At 42.6% G+C, this 16,282-nt stretch overlaps 1 protein-coding gene across 5 annotated transcripts in view; it reads right to left on the bottom strand.

Moving 5' to 3' along the window:
- Positions 1–1,882: 1,882 nt before the first annotated feature.
- NLGN1 (neuroligin 1) overlaps positions 1,883–16,282 on the bottom strand; it is a 759,716-nt gene continuing 745,316 nt past the window's right edge. For all 5 annotated transcript variants that reach the window (XM_048506063.1, XM_048506066.1, XM_048506065.1 and 2 more), the window contains 2 exons: positions 6,162–6,951; positions 1,883–4,921 (listed from right to left, as the gene is read on the bottom strand). In XM_048506063.1, coding sequence (XP_048362020.1) covers positions 4,093–4,921; positions 6,162–6,951 — 1,619 coding nt within the window. In that variant the 3' untranslated portion in view covers positions 1,883–4,092. The remainder of the gene's footprint in view (positions 4,922–6,161; positions 6,952–16,282) is intronic.

Consider the following 16,282-nt stretch of genomic DNA (forward strand, 5'->3'; position numbering starts at 1 on the left):
CGATCACCTGGTCTGTTAAGGCATTTGCAATCTCAGATCAAAGAGGATCAAGATTGGTAGCCATAGATCGACTTCTCCTCCATAAATCTGTCCAAGCCCCTTCTAAAGCTATCCAGGTTAGTGGCCATCACCACCTCCTATGGCAGCATATTCCAAACACCAATCACCCGTTGCGTGAAGAAGTGTTTCCTTTTATTAGTCCTAATTCTTCCCCCCAGCATTTTCAATGAATGCCCCCTGGTTCTAGTATCGTGAGAAAGGGAGAAAAATTTCTCTCTGTCAACATTTTCTAGCCCATGCATAATTTTATAGACTTCAATCATATCCCCCCTCAGACGTACAAAACTAGAGCTTCCAGAAGAGCTTCCAAAAGAATATTACCTTTTCCTATTTGGTTCATCTAGTCCATGCTCAATGTGTTCAGAAGAATTGCTTGCATGAAAGTTTAGAACCTTGTTTTGTACTTGAAAATTTCTTAAACTCATTTGTTTAAAATAAGCCTGTTCTTTCTGTTTCCTTTTTAAAGAGCAACTCCTTGTTGGCCATTCCAGCCTTTGGCTAAACAGATAGAAAATGCCCAGCCCAATTTTAGACCCCTTCTGCAACTATAATAATGCACTTTCAGAATAATGCACTTTCAAAATTGTTTGCAAGTGGATTTTGCTATTCTGCACAGTAAAATCCAGCTGCAAAGTGCATTGAAAGTGGATTGAAAGTGCATTATTCTGCATGTGCAGAAGGGGCCTTAGTCAGGGATTGCACTCAAGACAGTATCAAAAGGATTTCAGGTTGCAAATCTTGGCCTGCATATCTTGGAGTAAGTCCATCTAAATGTTATCGGGGCAATCCTAAACAAAATCACAACTCTTTGTGGTGTAATGGCTAGAGTGCCGAACTAGGATTTAGATGAGCCATGTTCAGTTAACCACTTTGCCATGAACATAAGAACATGAAAACATAAGAAAGAGCTAGCTGGATCAGACCAGAGTCCATCTAGTCCAGCACTCTGCTGCTCGCAGTGGCCCACCAGGTGCCTTTGGGAGCTCACATGCAGGATGTGAAAGCAATGGCCTTCTGCTGATGCTGCTCCCGAGCCCTGGTCTACTAAGGCATTTGCAATCTGAGATCAAGGAGGATCAAGATTGGTAGCCATAGATCGACTTCTCCTCCATAAATCTGTCCAAGCCCCTTTTAAAGCTATCCAGGTTAGTGGCCATCACCACCTCCTGTGGCAGCATATTCCAAACACCAATCACACGTTGCATGAAGAAGTGTTTCCTTTTATTAGTCCTAATTCTTCCCCCCAGCATTTTCAATGTATGCTCCCTGGTTTTAGTATTGTGAGAAAGAGAGAAAAATTTCTCTCTGTTAACATTTTCTAACCCATGCATAATTTTATAGACTTCAATCATATCCCCCCTCAGGCGTCTCCTCTCCAAACTAAAGAATCCCAAACGCTGCAGCCTCTCCTCATAAGGAAGGTGCTCCAATCCCTCAATCATCCTTTGAAGGATTGAAGCTTACTTGGTCACCTTGGTCCATTGACCTACCTAACCAACCTCACAGGGTTGTCGTGAGGAAAAATGGAAGAGAGAGAATGACAAAAGCTATTTTGGATCCATACTTGGAAGAAAGAGATGGTATAAGGAAATTAAATGAATAAATTGACTTTGGTGGACTTAGAAGGGGGTACCTATGATCAAGACTGCAATGTCAGCGACATACTTCTGAGTAAACACACCTAGGACTGGGCTGTATGACTTGCGTGTTTGCCATGTCAGCATTTCCCCCCATAAAGAATTCAATGATAGGGCTATCACCCCAAAGTAGGAGACGTTTTGACCCACAGAAAGCGTACAGAAGTCTTCAAAAGCCAGACCGGTCTTGAGAAATAACTCTTTATTCTGAGACAGTTACCATTACTTCATTTTTTTAAAAAAAATGACAAAACAGCAATAAACATTTGAGCTCTTTAATGAGCAAATCTCAGGTCTCTTAGCATTGAAATAATTATAATATTCATTATCCAGATTAGCATTTTTTTTCCACTCAGCAGCCAACGCGACTGGCCCAGAAGTACAAAGAATGTTTGTTTCCCATCAAGTAGTATACAATTTTGCTGTGTGTGTAATAAGCTTTCCATCTTGAAAAAGAGTAACTGAAAAGAAACATTTCTGTTACTGCAGTTAGTTTGTCAGAGAAAGTTCTGCGCGTTATCTTACAAACTATCAAAATTGCTAGTAATTTTTTTTTTGAAAAAATGCAAAATAAAAAAAAGATTCACATAACTTTACTCTAATAGAAATATAATACAGGAAAAGAGAGAAATTACTCATCAGGGATGTGCTCTTTAGTCCATCTCAACTTTTTCCCCCTCTTTTCTATATAAATGTACATCTGATTACACATTACAAACCTTTTTTTTTAAATGATTGTGGCGTACGATTTTTCTTTTAAACAATTTGAAAGTAACTGTCGGGGGGGGGGGTACAAAGATCCTCTTATCATTTTTCAATCATTCCTTTCCAATCAAAAGGACAGTGATAAAAATGAGACGCAGAATTGAAACGTTTCAAACGTTGACTTTGCCATTCTTTGTATAGGGTTGGATCCTTTCTGGCTTTTTCACACGGTCGTGGTCTTTTTCTCTTCTCACTACACTCCTGTGGCTTTCTTTTAATGCCACACCCACAATCAAAGGGAATCCGTCACCAGCTGACAAGCCCCTCGGATCCAACCCCATAGTTTCCATATCGCTATCGGTATGATGCAGAGCTCTCCTTAAAGATCTTTCCAGTGACCTCCTTCACCTCTGACGATACACAGATTAAGAAGGGAATAGCTTCGAAATACTACGGATACATTTTTATCACGTGTGAGATGAAAAGTCGAATGAACGAGAGTTATAACCAATGCGATAATTTGTGGTTAGGGAGAAGCGAAACCTCATGTATTGCAACATCTTCTTGGAAATAAATCTTTGGATTTTTTTTTTTAAAAAAGAGAAATTAATGGTATAAACCTAAGAGACTGTAGTGATACCCCATCAAAACGGTAACTGCTTCATCAAAAATGCCCAATCAGCATTATAAACACTGTAAATTAATTAGGTGGAAAGAGAATGTAGCAACCGAATAGAGATGTTTGTTTCCTTTTGGGATTCCTATCCGCATGGGTTCCCCACCCGGCACCTTCCATAACATCAAACACCTTTTTAAAAACTACTGTAATGCCTTTTGTTACTTGGAAACTAACGGGAATTGCAGGGTTGTCAATTAAGGGTTTTTTTGGGGGGGGGGAAGGGAGTTTCTCCCTTTAAAATAAACCTCCCTTAGGTTATGCCAATTGAGGGAAGAAGTTTCTATTCCGAACCCCAATGGGATGACAAGAATTTTAATTACGGCTTAATCAGCAGCACAGCCACCAAGCATAATAAATTATCATGCACATCGTGCTAAAAATATCCCATTTCCTTTATTCCCACAATGTTTATACTGACAGCGCTTATGTGATAATGTCATATCTGCCAGGTTCTAAAACTTTCTCCCCCCTTTTTCCTTGGCAGATCTCAGCAAATGAGCCCATTTCTAAGGCCTTTAACAGCATCGGTGCTTTGTATAATTATCCAAATATGTAAATATGGTCTACACAAGAAAACAGTTCGAAATCAAAACTGGTGAAAATTATCTGACATTCCATTAATGTGTCCCTTGTGCATATTGATAGAACTTTTGTATTTTAATTTCCAGTCATCGTCTCCTTCCTGATTTTGTTGCACAAGCCTAATTCTGTTACGTAACTTAAATCCTCAAAAAATTAATACTTGAATGTGAATGAAAAAAGTATCATTCAGGACAATTGCTTCAAGCAATTGTAAAAAGTTATACTTTTTCTTTTAAAAGTTCATTTGTATATATGTACAATTCATTTCCCCGCCCCGAACCCCCAAAGTCCTTGATATGTATATTCACATAATATTCCTCCATATTTAAATAGTAAGAGTCTTGTAGGTTGAAAGCCAAGTCACGTCTTCCATAATTATCCCCCACTGTAATCCACCAAAAAATAAAAAGTTTGTTTCGTCTTGTCTGGCTATACCCTAGTTGTTGAATGTGAATGGGGGTGGGGGTGAGGATGGGGATGGGGCAGAGTGTTATTCTGTCCACCGGTAAATGTATTGAATGTGTGTAGGGGTTGAATCCCTGGTATAGTGTTGGGTATCATTGTAATGGTGTTGGGGGTCATCAAGGGGATATCATCAGGGGACCGCCTCATCGCTAGTGTATAGTCTGGGGGGCAGGCGGTCCTGAGAACCACCTCATGTGGATGGATGGACTCACATTCATGACCCAAGTCCGTGTGCTTCATTTGGAGGGACATTATTTCCTCTTCTTGTGCATGGGTAAGATCATTGGTAGTAGTGCGCTGCGGGCTACATCTCCGATGGACATCATGTCTCCTCTTGTCCTTTTTATAGTATAGAGCTGCAAAGGCTAAAATGTTCAGGAACAGCAAAGATGCCCCGACAGCTATAGTTACACTCAACTCCGTGGAATAGTCTCGTTGATCCCCGGAAATTAGGCTCGGTGGTTGTTTGGGATCGTCTTGCTTGGCTGTAGGAAAGGCTGAAGTTACGGGTACTGAATTTTTCCGTGTTGGCCTGAAAGTGATATCAGTTGATGGCACTTTAGTTGTCGTAGAGGTATACTGTGAAATGTCATTAAGATTGTGCAGGTGAGGTACCAGTTCTAACCACAGGTTCACTTTGTTGGCCCTGTAATGTTCTTTCACTCGCGGTTTTAATCCAATGTGAAGGTAAAGCTGGTCTTTCTGAGAGTATCTGGTCCATGCTACTTCCTCAAACCGATTAGGTTTTGTGTGAATGAACTTTGTATCCTGTGGGACTGGTTGATTTGGATCCCTAGAAGGGAAAAGAGGACATTAATTTTTGTTTTGAAAAATTACTCCAACTTCAAAATACATTTTTCACATAGTATCAGCATTTCACAATGCAAACCATCGACATGACTTCTGCCAAGCTCCAAAGAACACATGGTTCACTCAGCTACTGTACTGCTATACCCTTCAGTGCACACATAGCTTACAATTCCACTGAGCAAAGATGAAACAGGTTACATGCTAATAATTTTGTTTTATATCTACTGGGTGTTTACAGTATATGGTTCGGCCAACTGAACCAGCCAGTTCCATGTTGTCTATTGACATGGAAATATAGCAAAATACTCTTGTCGAAAGATCTCTGTCTCTCACAGGCCCCTTCTGCACATGCAAAATAATGCATTTTCAAACCACTTTCACAACTGTTTGCAAGTGGATTTTGCTATTCCGCACAGCTTCAAAGAGCACTGAAAGCAGTTTGAAAGTGCATTATTCTGCATGTGCGGAATGAGCCACAGTTTCACATGATAAATATACATACTTCTGTTGATATACTGAAGAACATTTAAATATAAAAAATGCTAAAATTTGGTACACACCAAGCCACTATCCAGTCTGCAACTGGAGAATACCCCTCTTGCCACTTCTTTGATTGAACGGGCAGAAGATTAGTACACATCTTTTGCACAGCAAACTATCCATACCTCTCCTCCCACAAAGCTCAACCTGTAAGTTATTCCTTCTTGAATTAGAGCTTTCTGTTCTTTTTTTGCCTTTGTTCCTCTGTCCCTGCATCAGAGCTGGTAGTGAAAATATTGCACTCATTGTAGGCTTTGATGCCATCACATTTGAAACTGGCCGACATCTTGGTTGTGTGCTATCACGCAGCAGTACTGACCAAAGTAGGACACTGGTCAGCTGGTTTTGAAGTGGAAAACCAGACCTAACCATGGGTGTTCAGAAATTTTCTAATGTATCTAGGGTACAGCACCTGTATTGTCCCATCTTAACCATTTTACCAATGCAATCCTATACAGAGTTACTCTAGTCCAAGTCTACTGATTCCAATAGGCCTAGGCTGGAGTAACTCTGCACAGAATAACACTGCAAATGTATTACTTCTGGTTTTAGACTGGCTTTTAATGCAACAAGGCAACCGTTGTCATTATATGCATGCGCCGAGTGCCACGAGAAAGGATGGCCCTTGATTCGATCAGATTCATGTTCTTCGTTGTGGTACTACGTATCCATCCATGACTTACCCAGTTTTTGCAAAGTTTGTCCAGTATGTCATCACGACTGCACTTAGCATGACATCGTTTTTGGAAAAATTACAAGGAAACAATTCAGTAGGACCTATCATTGGGATCCCCAAAACATAAGGAACCTCATCCCCGTGAGCGGCATCTGCCCATGCAGGTACCTGATCTGTTTGGCAATGATGGTAAAAGGCATAAAAATAAGTGGGTGATCCAAAATTTGAATGGAGATCAGCTGTAGCCACTGCTGGCGCAACCCATTGATGATCAGTAAACAAAGCCAACAGTGTTTTCCTTCTTGTTTCTGGATTGTGTCTATCTGCCCAGTCAGTGTACATAAATTTAATGGTTTCTCTTAGTATGTCTTTGCCTTCAGGGTATCCGTATAAATTATCGACAAAGTTTGAAACTGCAAAGTCAAAGTCGCTGGCTGAGATGCCATCTTCACTGTCGACGATGTTTTCTACAAATTTCAACCCTTCTCCTTGGTTAACTCCCAACATTATGTCATAGTTGAGGAACTCTCCTTGCTCCATCAAGATCTGAGGGTCATCTGGTATCACATCCCCATCTATGACTGGACCAAAGGCTATATGGTACCGGGCTGGTTGAATATCCTGGTCAACAAGTTCTCGGTAAGGTTTCTTCTGCAGACATTCTACCAGTTCTACTGTATCTGATACATTGCAACCAACTTTCGTGGCCAACATCCTGGCGTATTTTGCAGGTTGAAAACTGACTGCCCAACTGGAGAGCGCCGTCCCACTTTGAGCTATTGCCCTTTGAAAAAGTCCTGCGTGGGGAGACAGAGGACAAGAGTTCAGAGAGACAGACTGAAGCAATAACGATTAGCTACATGCTTAAAATAAGCGAATTAAGTCAATTGGATAGTTAGACATCTCACCATTATAGCGTATTCTTTTTAAACTGTATTGTTATTGTTTAGGTTGTTACGTTGACTAAATCATATAATATAGTTGTATATATATATATATGTACAAATAAACTGTATGTAATACATTGCAAGCCAACAAGGAAACATGGCAGAAACAGAGGGATTGCAAAGGAGTAACCATACTAGTCTGTCCTTGCAAAATGAAACAAAAATCCAGAGTTACCTGAAAAACTAACAACGGTTATTTGACATGTGAGTCACAACTCACTTCACAGCTGTGGCTCATGAAAGCTTATGCTGAAATAAACATTGTCAGTCTGTAAGGTGCAGCTCGACTTTAGTTTCATTTTGTAGCAAGGGCGACCTATCAGTATATACTAAAAGTCTGTACCAATGTAGATAAAGAACAGGCCCTGAAATATTAAAATGGAGTGTGAACAAATGGGCAGAACTGGTTGTAAATGGATGCTTTTGATATCTGAGCTTAGCCCACTGAATGTTGTTTAGAATGAGTGGAGCTTGGAAAAGACTGCAGAGAATTATTTATCCCTGATGACTGCGCCTTTTTTGGAATCACACTGTTATGCAAACTACTACCTTAGGTGGTGGGCAAACCTACCACATCTCTGCTGCCTATATTTAATGGATTAGGTTTGTCTCATTAGCTCACTTCTATATCATGGCATTTGATTTTTAAAATAAACAACACACAACACACTCATTTCTTGTCAGTTCCAAATTCTGACTGCAGGGCAGAATTGAATTGACTGAGCTTGTCGAACTCGTGGAAGGCTGAGTTTCTTGATGCGGCATTGACTGTGAACAAAATGAACCCAGGACATGACTTGGTTCCATGCGTGGATATTTCTCCTTTCCCATAAGGAGAAAGTCATGGAAGTGGGCTGTATTATGTTTATTAGGACGGCATACCTGATTTTAAATATTCATTCTTACTAGAGACAGAGGAGGTGGTTAGGAAGATTATCCAGGTGAACTCAAAATTATGTTACAGCTTACTTAATTTTTTTTAAAGCAAGGTGTGTCCAAGAGCTCAAGATTAATATCAGGTTGGTAATTTTCTCCAGAATGTAGCACTTAGGTCCCTTCCGCACACGCAGAATAATGCTTCTCAATCCACTTTTAATGCACTTTGCGGCTGTATTTTACTGTGCGGAATAACAAAATCCCCTTGCAAACAATCGTGAAAGTGGATTGAAAGTGCATTATTCTGCATGTGCAGAAGGGGTCTTAGAGATTTCTACTGAGAAATACATGTATCATGTTTGTGACCATGGTACTCTGTCAATACATACCTAACCTATATTTATTCAGAAGGCAGAATATGAGGCAAGGGTGTGAGGCTCAGTGATACAACATGTGCTTGGTAAGCAAAAGACTCGCCAATGAACGTGGCAATTCCATTTGTGCAGGGAAACCCAGCCTACTATATTGCAGCACTTACCAACCCTATCTATAGGAGAGCCTACATGCTGGCTAGATTTAACATTATGCCATCCCCACTCCATGGAGGAAGACTCAAGGGTCCACCAAACGATAAGAGGCTTTGCCCCTGCAGCCCAGGGCAGTTGGATTCCATTGTGCACATTCTCCTCCACTGCCCACTTTACCAGAATCCAAGATCCAGCTTATTATTATCATTGACTCTATGAAAACCCTGATAGAGCTTGATAAAGTAAATATGCTCTTAAACTGTAATGACCTTGACTGTGGTCTCACAGTGGCAAAGTTTCTGGCTGAGGTTTGCGAACTGAACTTATGATCCAGTGTGATGTTTTATCTAGTAATTTTAATTGTATTTATATTGTATGTTCTGTATGCCAATAAAGGCTTATTGAAAATTAAGGTAAGCAAAAGGTCCCAGGCCTACAAACTGCTCAAGAATCCTTCCTGTGTTTGCAGTACAGCTGCCCAACCAGGTTTCTCAAGTGGGCCATCAGACATGCTCCTGGACTACATTTAGTGAGTCAGATCATATAGGGTCTGGCATATTTACCCTGAATTCCCTAGCGCATTGAAGTGAAAAAGGAAGTCCAAATATTCAAGAATTCAGCATGCTCAGTGGCCTCTAGACTGCCATGAGGAATATATTAAGAAATGATGCAACAGGTACACCATAATTGTTACTCTGCGGTTCCATGCCCTGGAAGTAATAGAAGAGGACGGATGTGCACGGAAACGTCTAAGTGGCAGGACAAAATGTAAGACATGTTACTCCTAGTGAAGAAATATTCCTTGAGAGGAACACAATGGAAGAAGGACTGGAGTCTGGAGAACAGGTAAACAAAACATGTAAACATGTAAATGAAACATAGTCGTTCAAGAATCTCATTCTCACAGCTGGCCATGCAGTCACTCCTAACCACTCATTACCTACTGAGGCTAAGTCCCCACTTTTCTGTCCACCCAACAAGGAGGGCTTGAATTAAGAGGTCATCCATTCAGTCATTGATGCTTGCTGAACCGCTGGAGAAGTAGAAAGTGCACAGCTGTTGCTGCAAGCACATTTCTCTGGATCAAGGCCTGACTTATTACAAAGTCTTCCCCCCACTCCCATGTCTACAAGGCCAGAGCCTAAATGTTTACTGGCTGGACAACAAATACAATCTCTTTTGGAGATGGTATTTCATGTTCACTTTAAATTTAATATGATCCCCACCCCCCACACCAGTGTATTTGAATGGAGAAGTGGCTAATGTCAATACCTGCCATCTCCAGCTAAGAAAATCAGGTAATGGGTGATGTGAAAACCTTCCACCTGAGATCCTGGAGAGTCACTGCCACTCTGAGCAGGCAATATTGGCATTAATGGACCAATGGTTGAGACTCAGTATAAGGCAGCCTTATCTGGATGTGCTTATATGTGTCCTACCCTGAGGCTTAACTTTGGAGCGGGGTAAGATGCAAAAGAACATGCATAAAATCAATCATATTAAACAGCACAAAGGAAGGAAGGAAGGAAGGAAGGAAGGAAGGAAGGAAGGAAGGAAGGAAGGAAGGAAGGAAGGAAGGAAGGAAGGAGCGAGCGAGCGAGCGAGCGAGCGAGCGAGCGAGCGAGCGAGCGAGCAAGCGAACCTTTAAGGGCATATACCAAAACATTTACAGCACATAGGCTACTGCAGGGGTAGGGAACCTGCGGCTCTCCAGATGTTCAGGAACTACAATTCCCATCAGCCCCTACCAGCATGATGGGAATTGTAGTTCCTGAACATCTGGAGAGCCGCAGGTTCCCTACCCCTGGGCTACTGGGTAAAAAAAGATTCTCAACTAAATTTCATTAATTTTTTAAACAAATCAATAATTCAATGAGGACTAGATGAAACAAGGTGTGTTTGAACAATTTCTTCAAGTTTCAGAATGTTGTTTCATGACATCCATCAAGAAGTTCACAACTAGTTCTATCATTTACTGATTCCTGTAATTTAGGAGGAAATTGGTCAATTTCGCACCTTTAAGATGGCTATAATTTATTTCAACCAGATGGTATCTAAAAGGGATATGCAAACAATAAAATTTGTCACAGTCTATAAACAGGTAAGTGTATCCAGAACATTATATCCAAAGTCTCTCCTGGGGTGGCAGTTTTTTGTATCTGCCATACGAAACATTAGAAGGAAAGATGTTTAAAAGAGCCAATGCTTGGTGTTTTAGAATATAGGCATCACAGTTATTATCAAGGCCTAGGTACTCAATAAAATTGAACAGGGATGTCAATTAATGACAGACTGCTGAGCTGATAAATCTGCCTTTTAACATTTTGTAAATTAATCAGATAATTATGAGACGTTGAAGGACAAACAACTGTGTTTATTAGGCAAAGGGAATGATTCTAAGCAGTTCTGCTCAGAAAACATCCTTAGAATTGTAGCCAAAAGCTACCACCCATTATGACACCTTGAAGAATTTTCAAACTAAAAGAGTGAAATCTAGAAATCCACTTGGTTTAACACTGCAAAGTTCAGGCACCACATGGAAAATAGAGATGGAATGGTGAAAAAGAAAGCAAGACAGTTGACGACAGAATGATTGATTGATTTTAACCCCAAAACACTACCATCGGGGTTTAGGGCACTGAAGAAAATATGGCGTAAATTAAATAGTGTGAGGACTAGACATGGGCGCTGTGGATACTTTCAACATAAACGGAGATGGATAGGAAACCCCAAATGTCAATGGGACTCTCTAAACAAACAATAAACTAAGGAATGTTCACTGGTGGCCTACCGAGCATCTATGTCAGATTTTGCTTTTTAAAAACAGAAACAGTTCTGTAATATTGGAAAAGCTTGAAATTGGTTTCTGATTTCAAATGATGTATTAGTACTATATTTTAAAATTTGCATCTATATTTTAAGCTATTGAGATTTTAAACGGGCTGATGGATATGCATTTGATTGTGATATGAAACAATGCCATACGATAAATAACCCCACCCCCCATTAGAAGGTGATTGAATTTTAAACATGCCAATCAATTTTTTTAAAAAATCTGGAGCTCCTGCTCTTTTTCTCATTTGAAAAGCACCATGCACCCACATGTCACTGCCTTAAATCAGGTTGCCTTGCAGTTTGCAGTGTGGTTCCTGATTGAGTGGCATCTCCCATTTCAGGAAAAGAAAAAAATGGTACAACATTAAGGTGACCAGATTTTCACATTTTTAAAGCGGGGAAACATACGCGCCGCCCATGCAAGCGCGCTACTGCGCTCCCGGTTTCAGGCTCCCGGTTTCCGCCCGCAGCGACTGAAGGAAACCGAGGGGCGCCCAGGAGGTACGAATCTTGCTCCTGCGGCCGCGTGCGTGGGAGGCTGCCGCACTGCCTTCTGGGGCTCTCCCCTGTTTCCCGCCCTGTGACAGAGTGGGAAAAGGGGAGCGCCCCAGAAGGCAGTGTGGCAGCCTTCCAAAAATCAGGAAATTTTAAAAACCCCGCGGGACGCAGGACAAATTGCTTAAAAGCGGGACTGTCCCGCCAAAAGCGGGACGTCTGGTCACACTATACTACATCAGCAGTGGCTAACTTCACACAACAACAGTGGGATCCTACATTTTTCAGAAAAAATGTCCAGGAATTAGGCAGTTAGTAGTATGGAAACTGATCCTTCCCCCCGGGGGGTTTCCATCTAGCAAATGGGAAGAGATTCACCAAATATTCTCTGGTTTCAATTTCTGGGTGAGGTTTTGTGTTTGTAGTATGGAAATAGTCTAACACAGGGGTAGGGAACCTGCGGCTCCACACAACAACACCAAGCAGGAATGAACCAAGATAAATATTTGCATCTAGTTGGATTTAAAGATGAAGATGAAGATGGAGTAGGAGTAGTAGTAGTTCAGATTTATATCCCACTTTTTTCAACTATAAGGAGTCTCAAAGTGGCTTACAAAGTCCTTCCCTTCCTCTCCCCACCACAGGCACACCTTGTGAGGCACGTGGGGCTGCCAGAGTTCTGAGAGAACTGTAACTAGCCCAAGGGCACCCAGCAGGAATGTAGGAGTGCAGAAGCAAATCTGGTTCACCAGATGAGAGTCCACTGCTCATGTGGAAAACAGGGGAATCAAACCCAGTTCTCCAGAACAGAGTCCACTGGCTGGTTTTTTATTTGTTTGTTTGTTTGTTTGTTTGTTTGTTGTTGTTGTTAATCTTCATATACCGCCCAACCCCCGAAGGGCTCTGGGCGGTGAACAATAAGGCCAAAAAGGGAATATACAAAATGTTGTAATAAATATAACACAATGAAAAATGTTAAAATACTAACAAAGCAGCAACACATAAAAATATTATTAGCGGAACCCGATCCCACGCTCGAGAGGGGACATAGCAAACCAAGATGGGGCAAACAGAACCAGTGGAGGGGGGGCAGCACGAGGGGCGGCAACTCCTCAGCCAGCCTCCCCAAAAGCCCGGTGGAACAACTCAGTTTTGAAGACCCTGCGGAACTCCCCAAGGTCCCACAGGGAAGTTAACTGAGTTGAAGGAGGAAAGAGTGCCCCACACTAGGCAGGGAGCCAGGGCAACGTAAAGCCCTGGCCCAGGTATGCAACTAACTTCGCATCATTGAGGGGCAAGGGACTACAAGCAAATTAGCCTCTGCAGTGTGCAGAGGCCTATTTGGGACATATTTGGGACATATGTTAGACCAGGGGTAGGGAACCTTTAACACTCAAAGAGCCATTTGGACCCGTTTTCCATGGGAAAAGAAAACACTTGGAGCCGCAAATAATTTTTGACATTTAAAATAAAGATAACACTATATATATATAGGGTTTTTTTACCTTTTACTCTGCTCATTCTGAGAAGCGCATGGATGCGTCCACTCTGCTGCCTGCAGGGCGGGCAAGGATGGAGCCAGCAGCTCGGCCTCGCTGGCCGCCGGGAAAGTGCCCGCCCCGCTTGAATAGGGCAGGCGAGAGGGGAAGCCCACGGGCGAGAGGGGAAGCCAACAGCAGTTGATGCACCCACCCTGCTGCCTGCAGGGCGGGCAAGGATGGGGCTGGCGGCTTGGCTCGTAGAGCCGCAGTGCAAGGGCCGAAGAGCCGCATGCGGCTCTCGAGCCGCAGGTTCCCTACCCCTGTGTTAGACTATTTCCATACTACCAACACAAGACCTCACCCAGAAATTGAAACCAGAGAATATTTGGTGAATCTCTTCGCATTTGCTAGATGGAAACCCCCGGGGGGGGGGGGGATCAGTTTCCATACTACTAACTGCCTAATTCCTGGACTTTTTTTCTGAAAAATGTAGGATCCCACTGACAATCATAGGGATGCTGCTTAACTGGGTTATGGATTGGGTTGTAAGTCACCTGTTCAGAAAGAGCTGATATGAACAGCAGAGCTTGTTAAATGCTCCATTAAAGGCTGGATTAAGTTAAAAGTGGTCGAAGTCCTCGAGCTATAAAGCTCCATTCAGCTTCTTTTAAGACTTTTTTTTTTGGTTATTGAACTGTGATAGTGGAAAACGGATGAAAGGGATGAAAGTAATGTTCCACTTCAACCCTCAAACCATTTTCTCTGAAGTAGTTCCATGTAAATCGGAGACATTATTTTAGCCATTGCGCCCTTCATACCGGAAGGAATTACTCGTACAAATGAAGGACAGGATCCAGCCAGTAATGAGCACTTCCACAACCCCTTGTTTTCAATGGGAAATAACTGAAATCACGGAAAGATGAAGCTAGCTCCAATACATGTTCTCTTGAAAATAAAATTATATGGCATGTAATGGATCTTACCCCTTACAAGAGTGAATAGGGTCGCTGTTTGAAAAGTGAAAGAAAAAGGCGTTTTGTGGCACTTCAAAGGATAAAAGTGCAATCTTAAAAACACTTTTGGGGAGTAAGTCCCACTGAATAGAAGTGGGTGTGATCATTAGATCAGTGACGGTGAACCTTTTCGAGACCGAGTGCCCAAACTGCAACCCAAAACCCACTTATTTATCGCAAAGTGCCAACACGGCAATTTAACCTGAATGCCGAGGTTTTAGTTTAGAAAAAATGGTTGGCTCCGAGGCGTGCGTTACTCGGGAGTAAGCTTGGTGGTAGGCGGTGGCTGTGCTTTGAAGCAACCATGCAACGCTTCGAATGGGTGAATCACGACCCGGGGGGGGGGGGGGTTACTCAGAAGCAAACCTTATTGCCAGCAACTGAGTTTATTCTCAGGTAAAGAATCGCACTTTAGTTCTTTCCATGAAAATCAATGGGGTTTAACAGCACTTAACAGGGTTACCTACACGTTGTGCCCAGTGGCCCAAGCCAGCCTAGATGTGTGGGGAGGGGATTTTCTGCCCCCCCCACATGACGAACTCTGTGCACACGTGCCCACAGAGAGGGCTCTGAGTGCCACCTCTGGCATGCGTGCCATAGGTTCGCCACCACTGGATTAGATTAACTAATCCCCTGGTAAAGCCGACTAGAATTACAACTGATCTGGCAGTACATGATATGGAAAACCTTCCTGAGAACCTAAAGAGCAGCTCCAAACCAAAGGTCTGACTCAGTAGAAGAAGAGAAAGAAGAGTATGGATTTATACCAGTGATGGTGAACCTTTTCGAGACTGAGTGCCCAAATTGTAACCCAAAACCTACTTATTTATTGCAAAGTGCCAACATGGCAATTTAACCTGAATACTGAAGTTTTAGTCCTGTGTGCACCCCAAGTCCTGTGCGCACTGCTCTGCACCTCTCTAGCATCTCTGCCTTTTCTGCTCCCCACTCGGGCATCAGCCACCCAGAGCACAGGCACCAGGTCCACCAGTCGAGTCTTCCCTGTTCGCTGCAGGGCATTGTGCCCAGAGGCCCAGGCCAGCCTAGATGTGTGTGTGGGGGGGGGCATGATGAACTCTGTTCACGCATGCCCACAGAGAGGGCTCTGAGTGCCACCTCTGGCACTTGTGCCATAGGTTCGCCACCACTGATTTATACCCTGCTTTTGTCAACCATAAGGAGTCTCAAAGCAGCATATAATTGCCTTCCCTTTCCTGCCCCACAACAGACACTTTATGAGGCAGGTGGGGCTCAGAGAATTCTAGGAGAACTATAATGAGTCCAAGGTCATCCAGCAAGCTTCAATGGAGGAGCAGAGAAACAAACCCAGTTCAGCACATTGGAATCATAGAATTGGAAGAGGCCACAAGGGACATCCAGTCTACCCCCTGGCCATGAAGGAACACACAACGCACAATTAAAGTCTGCCACTCAAGTGGAGGGCCAGGGATCAAACCCTGCTCTCCAGATTCGAATCCACCGGTCTTAACCTCCTACATCAAGTTAACTGAATCATAGCCTGAGTCTAACAGTGTGCCCTGCCTTTTCTTTAGGAAGGATGAGTCTGCCAAAATGGAAGACCTGCATGACCTCAGGCAGCATTTGCTTCATTCCCCCCCCCCCTCAGCCCACTGTCTTTCTTGTTTTAGAGAAGAGAGGTGATAATGACAGAAGGGGGAACAGCACAGTAGAACCTTAATGCTTTGACAATCTCAGGTCACACATGCCAAAACACTTGCTCTTTCCTTGGGCAACACCAAGAGAAACACTTTATCGTTTCAAATGGAAGACCTCTGAACTTAAGGGCTCATTTTCTTCACAGTAGATAACAGTTTGCAACAACAGCAACTCCTCCATGAGATACAAAATAGAAAACTGGGCCACTAACTTCACTTCACTGATTTCTACTCGTTGAAAAGAACTGTACAAGCTCTTCATAACTGAGAAAATATAG

The sequence above is a fragment of the Sphaerodactylus townsendi genome, linkage group LG08 (genome assembly GCF_021028975.2).
Source record: "Sphaerodactylus townsendi isolate TG3544 linkage group LG08, MPM_Stown_v2.3, whole genome shotgun sequence".
Taxonomy (NCBI): Eukaryota; Metazoa; Chordata; class Lepidosauria; order Squamata; family Sphaerodactylidae; genus Sphaerodactylus; species Sphaerodactylus townsendi.